Source organism: Moschus berezovskii, chromosome 9 (assembly GCF_049115385.1).
Source record: "Moschus berezovskii isolate FMDL1 chromosome 9, NW_MosBer_1.0, whole genome shotgun sequence".
Lineage (NCBI taxonomy): Eukaryota > Metazoa > Chordata > Mammalia > Artiodactyla > Moschidae > Moschus > Moschus berezovskii.
In genome coordinates, this window is record NC_142468.1 from 66,540,506 (window position 1) to 66,558,209 (window position 17,704).

At 38.1% G+C, this 17,704-nt stretch overlaps 1 protein-coding gene across 1 annotated transcript in view; it reads left to right on the forward strand.

The window, feature by feature from the left end:
* Window positions 1-17,704, forward strand: part of TTBK2 (tau tubulin kinase 2) — a 137,457-nt gene that overhangs the window by 21,586 nt on the left and 98,167 nt on the right. The window contains exon 2 of the mRNA XM_055435349.2: window positions 15,396-15,531. Within this exon, the coding sequence (XP_055291324.2) occupies window positions 15,463-15,531 (69 nt within the window). The 5' untranslated portion in view covers window positions 15,396-15,462. The remainder of the gene's footprint in view (window positions 1-15,395; window positions 15,532-17,704) is intronic.

The window sequence follows — 17,704 nt, forward strand, 5'->3', positions numbered from 1 at the left end:
TTTAAATGCAGTTTTGGCTTACAGTATTTTCAGCTTAATGATGGGATACCGCATCTATCATAAATCAAGGAAGATTTGTATAGGTTCTCCAGCTTTATGTGTGCTATATCTTTCCCCATTCTTTTGCCTTTTAAATTCACAAATAAGTTTATAATGATACTTACATAATAAAAACAAAACTCATGAAACTCAAAAGTTCTCAAAGAAACTGAAATATAATAATAATTTAAAAACCAATATAGACTGACAAAGAAGAATTTAAAGATGTAGTAAACAGTTGAATATCAAATAGACAGCCTTAATTCTAAATTCTATTTTGTTACATTAAAATTATACTTGAACAGGAGGTCCCATACTGGAAATTCTGGGAACTGGTACATTACATTTTTATAAGTGTTTAAAGTTAGTGATGTATTACCATGTTGTACCTACTGCTGCCTTAATATGAAGTCACACTCAATATCTATTCTGCCAAGCTACAAAAATGTCACCAAAATTTTGCTGATGCATGCTAATGTGTCAAGATTGAACTGTTTAGAGGGTAAAGATAACTGTAGCAAAAATGAGCATACCTTTATTTTTAGCCTAAGTTTTCTGTTAGTTTTGAAGTGAGTTTCTTGTAGAAATCATACTCATCTTCATAATCTCTGTGTTTTCACCTGTGTGTTTAGGCCATTTCTATTTAAGGTAATTACAGGTATTTTTGAGTTTCAGTTCAGTTCAGTCGCTCAGTCGTGTCCTACTCTTTCTGACCCCATGAATCACAGCACACCAGGCCTCCCTGTCCATCACCAACTCCCGGAGTTCACTCAAACTCATGTCCATGGAGTCGGTGATGCCATCCAGCCATCTCATTCTCTGTCATCCCCGTCTCCTCCCACCCCCAATCCCTCTCAGCATCAGACTCTTTTCCAGTGAGTCAACTTGTCGCATGAGGTGGCCAAATTATTGCAGTTTCAGCTTTAGCATCAGTCCTTCCAATGAACACCCAGGATTGATCTCCTTTAGAATGGACTGGTTGGATCTCCTTGCAGTTCATTTGAGTTTAGCCCTAAGCATTTTATTATTTTTGTCTTATGTTTGTGGTCTCTGCGTTTGTTCTCCTGTTTCTCCTTTCTGAGCTTTTTTTGAATTATCTTAACATGTTTTGGTTTTCCACTGTATATTTCATCTCTTTTACTTTTTATTATATCTTTTTTATATAGTTTTATTTGAATGGTTCTTCTAGGGTTTACAATATACCTACTTACTTTCCACAATCTACTAGAATTATTATATCACCACTTCAAGTAGAGTGCAGAAGCCTAATCACTGTCATATAGGTCTCTTTACTGTTCTGTCTTTTCATTGTGATTGTCTTGTTCAGTTCAGTTCAGTTGCTTAGTCATGTCTGACTCTTTGTGACCCCATGGACCACAGCACGCCAGGCCTCCTTGTCCATCACCAACTCCCGGAGTCTACCCAGACTCATGTCCATTGAGTCGGTGATGCCATCCAACAATCTCATCCTTTGTCGTCCCCTTCTCCTCCTGCCCTCAGTCTTTCCCAGCATCAGGGTCTTTTCCAGTGAGTCAGCTCTTTGCATCAGGTAGCCAAAGTATTGGAGTTTCAGCTTCAACATCAGTCCTTCCAATGATTACTCAGGATTGACCTTCTTTAGGATGGACTGGTTGGATCTCCTTGCAGTCCAAGGGACTCAAGAGTCTTCTCCAGCACCACAGTTCAAAAGCATCAATTCTTTAGCACTCAGCTTTCATCCAACTCTCACATCCATATGTGACTACTGGAAAAATCATAGCTTTGACTAGATGGCAAAGTAATATATCTGCTTTTTAATATGCTGTCTAGGTTGGTCATAACTTTCCTTCCAAAGAGTAAACGTCTTTTAAATTTCTTGGCTGCAGTCACCACCTGCAGTGATTTTGGAGCCCAAAAAAATAAAGTCAGCCACTGTTTCCATTGTTTCCCCATCTATTTGCCATGAAATGGTGGGACCAGATGCTGTGATCTTTGTTTTCTGAATGTTGAGCTTTAAGCCAACTTTTTCACTCTCCTCTTTCACTTTCATCAAGAGGCTCTTTAGTTCTTCACTTTCTGCCACAAGGGTGGTGTCATCTGCATACCTGAGGATATTGATATTTCTCCCGGCAATCTTGATTTCAGCTTGTGCTTCTTCCAGCCCAGCGTTTCTCATGTTGTACTCTGCATATAAGTTAAAGAAGCAGGGTGACAGTATACAGCCTTGACATACTCCTTTTCCTATTTGGAACCAGTCTATTGTTCCATGTCCAGTTCCTTCTGTTGCTTCCTGACCTGCATACAGGTTTCTCAAGAGGCAGGTCAGGTGGTCTAGTATTCCCATCTCTTTCAGAATTTTCCACGGTTTATTGTGATCCACACAGTCAAAGGCTTTGGCATAGTCAATAAAGCAGAAATAGATGCTTTTTGGGACTCCCTTGCTTTTTCAATGATCCAGTGGGTTTGGCAATTTGATCTCTGGTTCCTCTGCCTTTTCTAAAGCCAGCTTGAACATCTGGAAGTTCATGGTTTACGTATTGTTGAAGCCTGGCTTTGAGAATTTTGAGCATTACTTTAGTAGCATGTGAGATGAGTACAATTGAGCAGTAGTTTGAGCATTTTGGGAGATTACCTTTCTTTGGGATCAGAGTGAAAACTGAGCTTTTCCAGTCCTGTGGCCACTGCTGAGTTTTCCAAATTTGCTGGCATATTGAGTGCAGCACTTTCACAGCATCATCTTTTAGGATTTGAAATAGCTCAACTGGAATTCCCTCACCTCCACTAGCATTGTCTTGTTAGTTGTATCTGTATACATTGAAAATCATTTTAGATAGTGTTAGAATTTTAGCTCTTAGTTTTCAAGCATGGTTTTTTAAATTAGGAGATTAGTCTATTGTATTTACCTAGATTTCTGTTTTTCTTCATTAATTCCTATTAGTCCAAGTTCCCCTCTGTCATATTTTTTTTTCCTCCGAAGAAATTTCATTGGTGATCCTTTCACAGCAGCTCTGCTGACAATACATAACCTTAATTTTCATTTATCTGAGAGTGTCCTTATCCCTGAAGGATATTTTCTCTGGGCATAGAATTCTGGTTGACAGTGCTTTTTCACTTTAAGTACTTTAAAAATATTTTTCTCTTTCTTGTTGACCTCCATGCTTTCTAATGAGAAAGTCAGTCAATTAAATTATTGTTCCCACTAAGTGGTATGTCATTTTTCTCTGGCTGTTTTTAAAAAACTGTTTATTTATTTATGGCCATGTGGAGTGTTACTTGCCAGTCAGAATCTTTTGCTGCAGCACATGGATTCTGTAGTTGTGGCACATGACCTCAGTAGTTGCAGTTGCATGGCCTTAGTTGAGTTGCACAGGCAAGGAGTTGTGGTGTGCAGGCTTAGTTGCCCTGTGGCATGTGAAATATTAGTTCCCTTCCCAGGGATCAAACCCAGGTTCTCTGTATTGGAAGATGGATTCTTAACCATTGGATCACCAGGGAAATCAAGTTTTTGTGTGTTTAATTTTCAGCAGTTTGGTTTTGACATGTTTGGAAATGGATTATTTTGTGCCTATCCTGTTTAATTAAGGTTCTTCAATCTATTGTTTTATGTCTTTCATGAAACTTTTGAGCGGTTATTTTGGCCATTATTTTAGAAATTTTTTTTTCTGCCTTGCAATGTACCTATGAAAAGTGAAAGTCACACAGTTGCATCTGACTCTTTGAGATCCCATGGACTGTGGCCTGCCAGGCTCCTCTGTCCATGGAATTCTCCAGGCAGGAGTACTTGAGTGGGCTGCCATTTCTTTCTCCAGAGGATCTTCCTGACCCAGGGATCAAACCTGGGTCTCCTGCATTGCAGGCAAATTCTTTACCAACTAAGCTACTAGGGAAGCTCTATAATAGGTTTTAAATAACAGAATTGATATCATTTCTGACAGCAGAACTACTAAATGTAGTTTTAAGATTTCTTTATAATTCTCTTTTTACTTAAGATATATCTGATTAGGAGTTATGCAATCAAAATAAAGCCCCTTGAATTATTTTCTGTGTGATAATGCCACATACTTGGTATGCAGAGGGTTCTTGGTTTATTTTTAATTTTTAGAGATTGTACTCCTTTCATTTTTAGTATTTTTTTTCTCTTGATTTATATTTTAATTGTCTTAAACGAAGAATTCACCACTCAGTGTCTGAACAAAATGCTAAACATGTTGCTCTCATTCAGAGGAGAGATGTGAAACTTAGAGTTCAGAGATTGGTGACATGGGACTGTTTAGGAAGTGGTTGAACTTTTGATAAACAAATGTGGTTATGAAATGTGGTTGTATTGGTTGACCTTCTGAAGTGTGGTTACTAGTTTGAAGCTGTCATCGATAAGACTGGGATAAGTTTAAAGCAGGTTCTGATGATTACTTTTTGCTATTGTTGTTCAGTTGCTAAGTCAAGTCCGACTCTTTATGACCTCTTGGACTGCAGTACTCCAGGCTTCCCTGTCCTTCACTATCTCCTGGAATTTGCTCAAACTCATGTCCGTTGGGTCAGTGATGCTAGCCAACCATTTCATCCTCTGATGCCCTCTTCTCCTGCCCTCAATCTTTCGCAGCATCAGGGTCTTTTCACTGAGTTGGCTCTTTGCATCAAGTGGCCAGAGTACCTGTTGATATGGTACTTTCTTGAATTTGGAGTATAGGAATTTTTTTCTTGCATGTAAAACAATGATTTTCATTCCAGAATCTAAACTATATCACAAGGTACATTCTTAGAAGTCTTAATTTCTATCCGTATCCCCTCCATCATATTTTCTCCTTCTGGGAAAGGTTGGTAAACAATAACCTGCAGGACACATTTGGCCACCTATCTCTTTTTGTGAATGAATTTTTGTTGGAACACATGCTCTTTTGTTTACGTATTGTCTGTGTCTTCTTTCGTGCTAAAACAGCTGAGCTGAGTATCTATGACAGAGATTATATGGCTTGTAAAAACTGAAATATTTATTTGTCCCTTTACTGAAAAAAATTTACTAATCTCTGCTATCATTTTTTATCTCTTCTTGGCTTTTCCTTCCTTTTAAAAATGAAAGCAAGTATGTTAATATACTTAATATTTACCCTCCTTTTACATAAAAGGTAGTATACTGTAAACACATCACTGCATCTTATTTTTTTTTTTCACTTAACAATTTATCCTGAAAGTCACTCTGTCAATATATCTGTTATTCCTGGACTAGTACTCCATTACCTGAGTGAACCCTTTTATTTTCAACCAATATGGACTGTTGGTTTTCCCCTAGTCTTTTGTAATTACAAATAATGTTATAGTGAAAAGGCTTATGAAGAATTCATTTCACATATTTTCACCATTGTACCTTGGAAATAGGTTCCCTGCAGTGGAATTGCTGGAGTGCATGCTAAATAGCTTCCGTCGCGTGCGACTCTTTGCTACTCTGTGGACTGTACCCACTAGGCTCCCCTGTCCATGGGATTCTCCAGGCAAGAATACTGGAATGGGTTGCCATGCTCTTCTCCAGGGGATCTTCCCGACCCAGGGATTAAACCTGAATCGCTTATGTCTCCTGCATTGGTAGGTGGGTTCTTTACCACTAGCACCACCTGGGAAGCCCTGCTAGATTGGAGTTTAAATGTAAATTATCTTATATGCTGAGTATTACCAGATTCTCCTCTAGGGGGCCCATAGTTGTTTTTTTTGTTTGTTTATGTGATACGGAACACACAACAAAATTTACCATCCTCATCATTTTTAAGTATACCATTCAGTTGTGTTGTGTATTTATACTGTTTCAAAATAGATTTCTAAAAGTTCTTCATCTTGCAAAGCTAAAATTCTATACCTATTGAACAACAGTGCCTCTTTCCCCTCTCTCTCCACTTGACCCTAGTAATCACCATTCTGTTTTCATGAGTTTGACTACTCTGGATATCTCATACAAATGGAATTATAAAAGTATTTGTTGTTTGGTGACTGGCTTTATCACTCAGTCATGTTGAAGTATGTGATAGGATTTCTTGTTTTAAGACTGAATAGTATTACACTGTATGTATAGTCCACTTTTCTTTATCCATACATCTGTAGATGGATGTATGGGTTGCTTCCACCTTATGGCTATTGTGCCTAATGCTGCTATGGGCTCGAGTGCATAAATATATTTGTCTGAGTCCTTCCTTTCAACTTTTGGGATATATACCCTGAAGTGGAATTGCTAAATCATATGGGAATTGACTGCTTAATTTTTTAACAACCCCCAAACAGTTTTTCATAGTGGCTGCATCATTTTTATCCTCACTCACAGTGTACAAGTGTTCCAGTTTCTCCACATCCTTGTCACCACTTGATACTTTCTTTTAATGGTAGCCATTCTAGTGGGTATGAGGCAGTTTTTCACGTGGTTTTGATTTGTAGTTCTAGAAGCAGAAGATATTAAGAAGAGGTGGCAAGAATACACAGAAGAACTGTACAAAAAAGATCTTCATGACCAAGATAGTCACGATAACGTGATCACTGACCTAGAGCCAGACATCTTGGAATGTGAAGTCAAGTGGGCTTTAGAAAGCATCACTACGAACAAAGCTAGTGGAGGTGATGGAATTCCAGTTGAGCTATTTCAAATCTTGAAAGACGATGCTGTGAAAGTGCTGCACTCAATATGCCAGCAAATTTGGAAAACTCAGCAGTGGCCACAGGACTGGAAAAGGTCAGTCTTCATTCCAATCCCAAAGAAAGACAATGCCAAAGAATGCTCAAACTACCGCACAATTGCACTCATCTCACATGCTAGTAAAGTCATGCTCAAAATTCTCCAAGCCAGGCTTCAGCAATATGTGAACCGTGAACTCCCAGATGTTCAAGCAGGTTTTAGAAAAGGCAGAGGCACCAGAGATCAAATTGCCAACATCCGCTGGATCATGGAGAAAGCAAGAAAGTTCCAGAAAAACATCTATTTCTGCTTCATTGACTATGCCAAAGCCTTTGACTGTGTGGATCACAAGAAACTGTGGAAAATTCTGAAAGAGATGGGAATCCCAGACCACCTGACCTGCCTCTTGAGAAACCTGTATGCAGGTCAGGAAGCAACAGTCAGAACTGTACATGGAACAACAGACTGGATCCAAATAGGAAAAGGAGTACATCAAGGCTGTATATTGTCACCTTGCTTATTTAACTTATATGCAGAGTACATCATGAGGAACGCTGGGCTGGAAGAAGCACAAGCTGGAATCAAGGTTGCTGGGAGAAATATCAATAACCTCAGATATGCAGATGACACTACCCTTATGGCAGAAAGTGAGGAGGAACTCAAAAGCCTCTTGATGAAAGTGAAAGAGGAGAGTGAAAAGGAAAAGGTTGGCTTGAAGCTCAACATTCAGAAAACAAAGATCATGGCATCTGGTCCTATCTCTTCATGGGAAATAGATGGAAAAACAGTGGAAATAGTGTCAGACTTTATTTTTTTGGGCTCCAAAATCACTGCGGATGCTGATTGCAGCCATGAAATTAAAAGACGCTTACTCCTTGGAAGGAAAGTTATGACCAACCTAGATAGTGTATTAAAAAGCAAAGACATTACTTTGCCAACAAAGGTCCGTCTAGGCAATGGTTTTTCCCGTGGTCATGTATGGATGTGAGAGTTGGACTGTGAAGAAAGCTGATCGCCGAAGAATTGATGCTTTTGAACTGTGGTGTTGGAGAAGACTCTTGAGAGTCCCTTATACTGCAAGGAGACCCAACCAGTCCATTCTAAAGGAGATCAGTCCTGGGTGTTCATTGGAAGGACTGATGCTGAAGCTGAAACTGCAATACTTTGGCCACCTCATGCGACGAGTTGACTCACTGGAAAAGACTCTGATGCTGGGAAAGGTTGGGGGCGGGAGGAGAAGGGCACGACGGAGAATGAGATGGCTGGATGGCATCACCGACTCTGTGGACATGAGTTTGAGTGAAGTCCGGGAGTTGGTGATAGACAGGGAGGCCTGGCGTGCTGTGATTCATGGGGTCGGAAAGAGTCGGACACGACTGAGCGACCGAACTGAACTGAACGATTAGAGATTTTGAGCACTTTTTTTCATGTGCTTTTTGGCTTTTTGTATATATTTTTGGAGAAATATTTATTCAGGCCTTTTGCCCGTTTTTAAATTCAATTATTAACTTTCGTTTTGTTGAATTATTCTTTATATATTCTGGGTACTAGTCACATATCAGATATATAGTTTGCAGTTATTTCCCACAATTTCATAGGTTGTCTTTTGGCATATAAAATTTTAAAAATTTTGATGGATTCCAATTTATCTATTTTCTTTGGTTTGTTGTGCTTTACGTGTCATGTGTAAGAAATCATTGCTTAATCCATGGCCAGTGAAGACTTCTGACAGTGTGTTCTTCGAAGAGTTTTATGGTTTTAGCTTCTATATTTAGGTCTTTGATCCATTTTGACTTAACTTTTGTATATGATGTTAGGTAGGGGTACAGATTCATCTTGCATGTGAGTTTGTACTTGCTCAGCTCCATTTGTTAAAACGAACTCTAGATCTTTTTCATCTATGCATCTTTTATTTTTTACTTTTAATATATAATATGGCAGATACACTGAGAAATAGTATAATGGATTTACATGTACACATCATACAAAGTTTATGAAAATTCTATTATTTTTATGTCATTTGATCCTCTGTCCCCAGTGCAACTCCTTTTTCCCTTAGAGTGTTTTAAGGCAAATCTAAGAGCTTTTATCACTTTGCTTCCCTGGTGGCTCAGATGGTAAAGAATCTGCATGCCATGAAGGAGACTAGGGTTTGATTCCTGGGTTGAGAAGATCCCCTGGAGAAGGGAAATGGGTACCCACTCAAGTGTTCTTGCATGGAGAATTCCATGGACACAGAGGAGCCTGTTGGGCTGCAATCCAGGGCATCTCAAAGAGTCAGACACTTTCACTTTCAAGACCTTTTATCACTTTTTGCACTGGTAGTTTATGTATCTCCTACAGAGAAAGACTTTATAAACATAACTGCTGCTGCTGCTGCTGCTGCTAAGTCACTTCAGTCATGTCCGACTCTGTGTGACCCCATAGACGGCAGCCCACCAGGCTCCCCCGTCCCTGGGATTCTCCAGGCAAGAACACTGGAGTGGGTTGCCATTTCCTTCTCCAATGTGTGAAAGTGAAAGTGAAGTCGCTCAGTCGTGTCTGACCCTTAGCGACCCCACGGACTGCAGCCTACCAGGCTCCTCCGTCCATGGGATTTTCTAGGCAAGAGTACTGGAGTGGCTTGCCATTGCCTTCTCCAGATAAACATAACCTAAAACAGCAACTAGCAGAAATAAAGCATGTACTGAGTAACAATTGGTAATGTAGCTATTATTACACCCTACAAAATTACCAATTGTTACTCAGTACATGCTTTATTTCTGCTAGTTGCTGTTTTAGGTTGATATATATATCTTATTTCCTATAGTGTGCAGTATAAAACTTTATTATTTTCCATGCCATTTGTTTTGGGTCATTTTTGTCATTTATATGGGCCATTTTGTTCTTTAGGATCTCCATCATCATGAATTTACCTCATTATATCTTCATGTTGTCATTTAACATGTACCTCGATCACCCTTATTGTTGTAAACTTATAATCAAATCTAAAAGCTTGACTAGAATTAAAGGTTTTTTTGTTTGTTTATTTCAAGGCAAGAGACTTCAAAAAAAAAAAAAAATAGAGACTTCATAGGTGGTACTGAGAAAATTTTGTTGCATTTATCAGGAAGCACTTCTTGTTTCATTGTCCTGGCTTTTAGTGATATTAAGGTTGACCAATGAATTTAACTTGATCCTTCCATATTAAAGTTCTCCATCCACTTTTTACATTATGGCTTTAGCAGCCATTGATGGTCATTGTCTAGATTCATTATGTAACCAGGGATTGGAAAATGGTGATTTTCTAAATCTATAAGTTCTGCATTTATTAGCTGTGACCTTTCTCTAAGAAAATGTCACCCTCATCATCATGTTTGTCTCCCCAAAATACTGTTCATACTAGAAAGGCAGGATAAATGTTTGATTTTTTCTATTTGCCAATTATTAGAATAATGAGTTGTGCCCACGCAATCTTGAAAATTGACCTCTAATATTCTTTTTTCTTTCTGAGTGTCATTGTGAACTCATGGGTGTATATATATATATATATATATGTATTTATATTTTTGGTGTTTTTCAATCATTGCATTCTTGTATATGCTCAAATTGTATCATCTTTGACAAATGAGAATTCCTTCCCTTGTCTCTGATTTCCTTTTGATTTGCTAATATTGGTGGTGGTAACATTTTTGCTTTCTTGTTTGATGAGATGCACCAGGTTAATTGTGTATAACTTCCTGTGCCAGACCTGGAATAAGCCATTTCTCCAAGGAGCCCTGATTTCTTTCAGTGGGATATGATGTTTAAAGTTCACAATCTGGAGGCAGGGGTTCTTATTGCTACTGGGTTATCATTGATTTTCGGTCTTCTCAGGTCAATCCTCACGTCAGATCTTCTACCGTAAGCTGTCTAATACTTGTTATGTAGTTAATTCCTAGCGGCATTTCTTAGGAACAATATTATTTGGGTTCTGTGTGTTCATAACTACTTCCCCTAGCCTTGAAGGTTATTTTGGCAGGGTAGACCATGCTTGGCTCACATTTCCTTGGACACTAAATATATAATAAGCTGTTTGTGCTGATGTCTGTTCTCAGCCTGATTTTTCCCACTTATGTGTAATTTGGACTTTCTGCACGTATGTCCAGTGATTTTTTTTTCCCATTTAAAATTCAGTAGTTTTACTAGATTGTATTTTGGCATTGGGTTTAATAAACAGCCCTTTTCTGTGGCTCATGTTTATTTCCTATGCATTTTAAGTGCATTATGTAACATTAAAATTTCATTAGCTCTGGTGATGTTAAGCTCTATCTTGCAACTTATTAAACTGTAAGCTGTTGTAAATTAGGTATTTTTTTTCTTAGTAAAAGGTTGGACTAAGGGTAGTAGTCTGGGTCAACTGCCATTGACGCCATGCTTGCCCTATAGTCTAGCAATCTCAGTTATTGTAAGTTATATTTGTGTAGTAATATTCAGTTCAGTTCAGTCGCTCAGTCATGTCTGACTCTTTGCAACCCCATGGACTGCCACAAGCCAGGCTTCCCTGTCCATTACCAACTCCCAGGGCTTACTCAAACTCATGTCCATCGAGTCAATGATGCCATAAACCATCTGTCGTCCACTTTTTCTCCCAACCTCAATCTTTCCCAGCATCACGGTCTTTTCAAATGAGTCAGTTCTTCTCATCAGCCGGCCAAAGTATTGGAGTTTCAGCTTCAGCATCAGTGCTTCCAATGAATATTCAGAACTGATTTCCTTTAGGATGGACTGGTTGGATCTCCTTGCAGTTCAAGGGACTCTCAAGAGTCTTCTCCAATACCACAGTTTCAAAAGCATCAATTATTTGATGCTCAGCTTCCTTTATGGTCCAACTCTCACATCCATACATGACTACTGGAAAAACCATAGCCTTGACTAGACGGACCTTTGTTGGCAAAGTAATGTCTCTGCTTTTTAATATGCTATCTAGGTTGGTCATAACTTTCCTTCCAAGGAGTAAGCGTCTTTTAATTTCATGGCTGCAGTCAGCATCCTCAGTGATTTTGGAGCCCAAAAAAACAAAGTCTGATACTGATTCCACTGTTTCCCCATCCACTTCCCACGAAGTGATGGGACCAGATGCCATATTAGCATGGTGCAAAAGTAATTGCGGTTTTGCATTGTTGATCTTTGTTGTTTGATTTTGAGATGCCTTCTTAACTGTAATTATGCTCTACTTCATTTTAATGTGCATTTCTTGCTTTATGTTTTTTGCTAATGATTTATTCACTTCAGTTGCTCAGTCGTGTCTGACTCTTTGCGGCCCCATGAAATGCAACATGCCAGGCACCCATGTCCAACACCAAATCCCACAGCCCACCCAAACTCATGTCTGTAAGTCGGTGATGCCATCCAACCATGTCATCCTCTGTTGTCCCCTTCTCCTCCTGCCTTCAATCTTTCCCAGCATCAGGGTCTTTTCTAATGAGTCAGCTCTTCGCATCAGGTGGCCAAAGTACTGGGTCTTCAGCTTCAACATCAGACCTTCCAGTGAACACTGAGGACTGATCTCCTTTAGGATGGACTGGTTGGATCTCCTTGCAGTCCAAGGGACCCTCAAGAGTCTTCTCCAACACCACAGTTCAAAAGCATCGATTCTTTGGCGCTCAGCTTTCTTTATAGTCCAACTCTCACATCCATACATGACTACTGGAAAAACCATAACCTTGACTAGACAGACCTTTGTTGGCAAACTAATGTCTCTGCTTTTTAATATGCTGTCTAGGTTGGTCATACCTTTCCTTCCAAGGAGTAAGTGTCTTTTAATTTCATGGCTGCAGTCAGCATCCACAGTGATTTTGGAGCCCCAAAAAATAAAGTCTGGCACTGTTTCCACTGTTTCCCCATTTATTTCCCATGAAATGATGCTACCAGATGCCATGATCTTAGTTTTCTGAATGTTGAGCTTTAAGCCAACTTTTTCACTCTCTTTCACTTTCATCAAGAGGCTCTTTAGTTCCTCTTCACTTTCTGCCATAAGGGTGGTGTCATCAGCATATCTGAGGTTATTGACATTTCTCCCGGCAATCTTGATGCCAGCTTGTGCTTCCTCCAGCCCAGCGTTTCTCATGATGTACTCTGCGTATAAGTTAAATAAGCAGGGTGACAATATACAGCCATGACGTACTCCTTTTCCTATTTGGACCAGTCTGTTCTATATTCAGTTCTAACTGTTGCTTTCTGACCTGCATACAGGTTTTCCAAGAGGCAGGTCAGGTGGTCTGGTATTCTCATCTCTTTCAGAATTTTCCACAATTTATTTTGATCCACACAGTCAAAGGTTTTGGCATAGTTAATAAAGCAGAAATAGATGTTTTTCCAGAACTCTGTTGCTTTTTTGATGATACAGCAGATGTTGGCAATTTGATTTCTGGTTCCTCTGCCTTTTCTAAAACCAGCTTGAACATCTGGAAGTTCATGGTTCATGTATTGCTGAAGCCTGGCTTGGAGAATTTTAAACATTACTAGCATGTGAGATGAGTGCAATTGTAATAGTTTGAACATTCTTTGGGATTGAAATGAAGACTGACCTTTTCCAGTCCTGTGGCCACTGCTTAGTTTTCCAAATTTGCTGACATAATTGAGTGCAGCACTTTCACAGCGTCATCTTTTACGATTTGAAATAGCTCAACTGGAATTCTATCACCTCCACTAGCTTTGTTTTTGGTGATGCTTCCTAAGGCCCACTTGACTTCACATTCCAGTATGTCTGGCTCTAGGTGAGTGATCACACCATCGTGATTATCTGGGTTGTGAAGATCTTTTTTGTACAGTTCTTGTGTGTATTCTTGCCACCTCTTCTTAATATCTTCTGCTTCTGTCAGATCGATACCACTGCTGTCCTTTATTGAGCCCATCTTTGCATGAAATATTCCTTGGTATCTCTAATTTTCTTGAAGAGATTTCTAGTCTTTCCCATTCTATTGTTTTCCTCTATTTCTTTGCATTGATCATTGAAGAAGGCTTTCTTATCTCTCCTTGCTATTCTTTGAAACTCTGCATTCACATGGGTATATCTTTCCTTTTCTCCTTTGCTTTTCGCTTCCCATCTTTTCACAGCTATTTGTAAGACAAATAGACAGCCATTTTGCTTTTTTGCATTTCTTTTTCCTGGGGATGGTCTTGATCCCTGTCTCCTGTACAGTGTCATGTACCTCTGTCTATAGTTCATCGGGCACTCTTATCAGATCTAGTCCCTTAAATCTATTTGTCACTTCCACTGTATAATTGTAATGGATTTGATTTAGGTCATACCCGAATGGTTTAGTGGTTTTCCCCACTTTCTTCAATTTAAAAGACTTAAATGATTCATTATTTGGTGTTTATTTTATATTTGTTTTAAACTATAGAAATGATGTTAGACAAAATGTGAATTTGAGCTCTTTTTTAATTTGTGTTCAAAATGAGTGATAGAGCAGAGTAAACAGCTCACAACAATGCATTTGACCCAGCAACTGCTAATGATTGTACAGTGGTGGTTCAAGAAATTTTGCAAAGGAGATGAGAGCCTTGAAGATGAGGAGCATAGTGTCTGGCCATCGGAAGTTGATGCCAATAAATTGAGAGCCATCATCAGAACTGATCCTCTTAAAATTATGCAAGAATTTGCCGAAGAACTCAGCATTGACCATTCTATGGTCATTTGGCATTTGAAGCAAATTGGAATGGTGAAAAAGCTCAGTGAGTTGGTGTCTCACATTGATCATGAATGACTGCAAATCAAAAAAATTGTCATTTTGCAGTGTCCATGTTCTTTTATTCTATGCAACAACATTAACTATTCTTCAATTGGATTGTGATATGTGATGAATAGTGGATTTTATACTACAACCGTGGATGACCAGCTTGGTGGTTGGTCCAAGAAGAAGCTCCAAAGCACTTCCCAAAGCCAAACTTGCACCAAAAAAAGGTCTTGGTCGTTGTTTGGTATCTGCTGCCTGTTTCTGATCCACTGCAGCTTTCTGATTTCCAGCGAAACCATTACATCTGAGAAGTATGTTCAACAAACTGTTGAGATGCACCGAAAACTGCAATACCTATAGCCAGTATTGATCAACAGAATGGGCCCAATTCTTCTGCATGACGATGCCTGACTGCACGTTGCACAATCAAAGCTTCAAAAGTTGAACAATTTGGGCTACGAAGGTTTGCCTCATCTTCCATCTTCACCTGACCTCTTGCCAGTGGCAACCAACTTCATCTTCAAACTTCTTGACAGCTTCTTGCAGGGAAAATGCTTCCACAGCCAGCAGGAGGCATAAAGTGCTTTCCATGAGTTTGTTGAATCCTGAAGCACAGATTTTTACACTACCAGAATAAACCAACTTATTTCTCATTGACAAAAATGTGTTGATTGTAATGGTTCCTATTTTGATTAAGAAAAATATGTTTGAACCTAGATATAATTATTTGAAACTCATGGTCTGAAACTAGAATTACTTTTGTACCAACAAAGAGTTGGACACTACTGAGCGACTTCACTTTCAATATAATGCCTCTTTAATGTTTAGTTATTTCACTGGGCTCTGTAATGAAAAGGTAAGTACTTTTTTATATGCACTAAACAGACTTTAGAACCGAGATTTGGGATTTTCCCCCTTTCCAGCCAAGCAACCTAATTAATGTATAGGATTAGTAGTACTTCTGGGTGCTGGAATGTTTGTGTTAATTAGTTAGTCCTGATATGCTGCTCCTGTTTCTTTTGTTTCAGGTTAAATGGAAACCACCCTTGGGAGCCGGATGCCTGTGTAGCCATTCTACCACATCAGTGAATTGCAATGAGTGGAGGAGGAGAGCAGCCGGATATCCTCAGTGTTGGAATCCTGGTCAAAGAAAGATGGAAAGTAGTAAGTGTACATCAGGAAGAGAGAGGGGTGGGGTAGGGGGAAGGGAGGAGGTTTTGGTATCTTGATAAAAGTAGCATTTCATTAGGAAATAATACATATATTGCTTATATGCCTAAAACAGTTACTTTTGTTTCTTTTCCTATGATTAGGTTCTGTTTATACCCTAATTCTTGTTCTTGCTTCTCATAGTAGTAAATTTTCCTAACCTCTAATAGCTACTATTGAGTAAGGTAAATAAAAGTATACTTAGGGAAAGAACAATTGAAAAAAATACAGTGTAATGCCCTTTTTATTTTTTAACATTTTATTAAGGAAAACTGTAAGTATATGTTAAAATAGCATGACTTATAAAGAACCTCCAGGTACCCATGCCCCAGCTTAAACAGTTATAGATTGATTGATAGTCTTGCTTTATCTCTTTAACCTCTCTCCTAAAATATTTTTGAATTGTTCTTTCTTATTTTTTAAATTATGAAAATATGATAACACATTTACAGGAGACTTGGAAAATACAGGACAAAGTTACATATAGTTCCAGTATATATAGTCATTTGTTTTAAGTAGATAAATTAAGATTTTTAGTTGGAGTTTCAATATCAAACTCTCCGAAATTAGTAGGATGACTGTACAGAGAAGTAGAATATAGTATACCTTAAAAGCACTATAAACCAGTTCAACACAATTAAGATTTATACAGTTTTCACACAACAGTAGGATACAAATTCTGTTGAAGTTCCCATTGACTATAAACTAGGAAACACTGGAGCATAGCCAGAGACATAAGGTCAGGTGCAGAAATTTCATGGTCTTAAAGGTATATAAATCATACAGAATCTGTTCTTTCTGTGGACTTAGGTTAGTGATCACAATCAAAAGATATTTGAAAATAACCCAAATATTTTCAAGTACAGTGTGACATTTACCAAGAGAGATCTTTAGCTTAGCCTTTGAAAGCCTCAATAAAGTTAGAAGACTGAAAAACATAGAAGGTAATTGCAGAGAAGAAAGCATTTAAATGAGAAATTAATACCAAAGATACTTTTAAAAATCCCATGTATTTCGAAATTAAATATCCACTTTTAATAGAGGGGTATATCTAAGAACCCATAACATGGAAAATTAGAAAATATTTGTAATAGAATAAAAATGAAAAAACAATTTACCAGAATCGGTTGCATGCAGCTGAAGCTGCTAAATGCAATTAAATATAATGTGGAGTCTTAAATAAGGTATGAAAACAAATAAGGGACACTAGCATAAAATTTTGTGAAGATTTGAACAAAATCTGTACTTTAGTTAATAATAGTATATCACTTGTTAATTTCCTGTTTTTTTTGACAGCATAATATTTCTTAATATTCTCAGAATTAGAAGTTTCAAGCCTCATTCACATTTTTTTAATCACTAAGTAATAAACTTTCTCGACTTCTAGCAGTAATAATACTAGATGCCAAAATATATGGAACTATATCAAAATTTTGAGTGAATATAAATTAGAAATCTAGCATTCTATCATACTGAGTCAGACAAGTGGAATCAAAATGTCATGAATTTTTTAGCTAGGCAAAAATTCATAAGTATTCTAAAAATATATGTATTATACATACCCTATATAGATATATATGTGTATACAAAAACTTTTCTACTATACTTTGCTTGAGAAAGAACATCAAAAAAAACAGAGTGATAGAGAAATGGGAAAACATACCAAATGAAATGGGAGCACTGAATATGAAATAGAAAAAGTGAAACAAGCAAAGGAGAAAAGGAAAGATATAAGCATCTGAATGCAGAGTTCCAAAGAATGGCAAAGACAGATAAGAAAGCCTTCCTCAGTGACCAATGCAAAGAAATAGAGGAAAACAACAGAATGGGAAAAACAAGAGATCTCTTCAAGAAAATCAGAGATTCCAAGGGAACATTTCATGCAAAGATGGGCTCGATAAAGGACAGAATGGTATGGACCTAACAGAAGCAGAAGATATTAAGAAGAGGTGGCAAGAATACACAGAAGAACTGTACAAAAAAGATCTTCACAACCAAGATAGTCATGATAACGTGATCACTGACCTAGAGCCAGACATCTTGGAATGTGAAGTCAAGTGGGCCTTAGAAAGCATCACTACGAACAAAGCTAGTGGAGGTGATGGAATTCCAGTTGAGCTATTTCAAA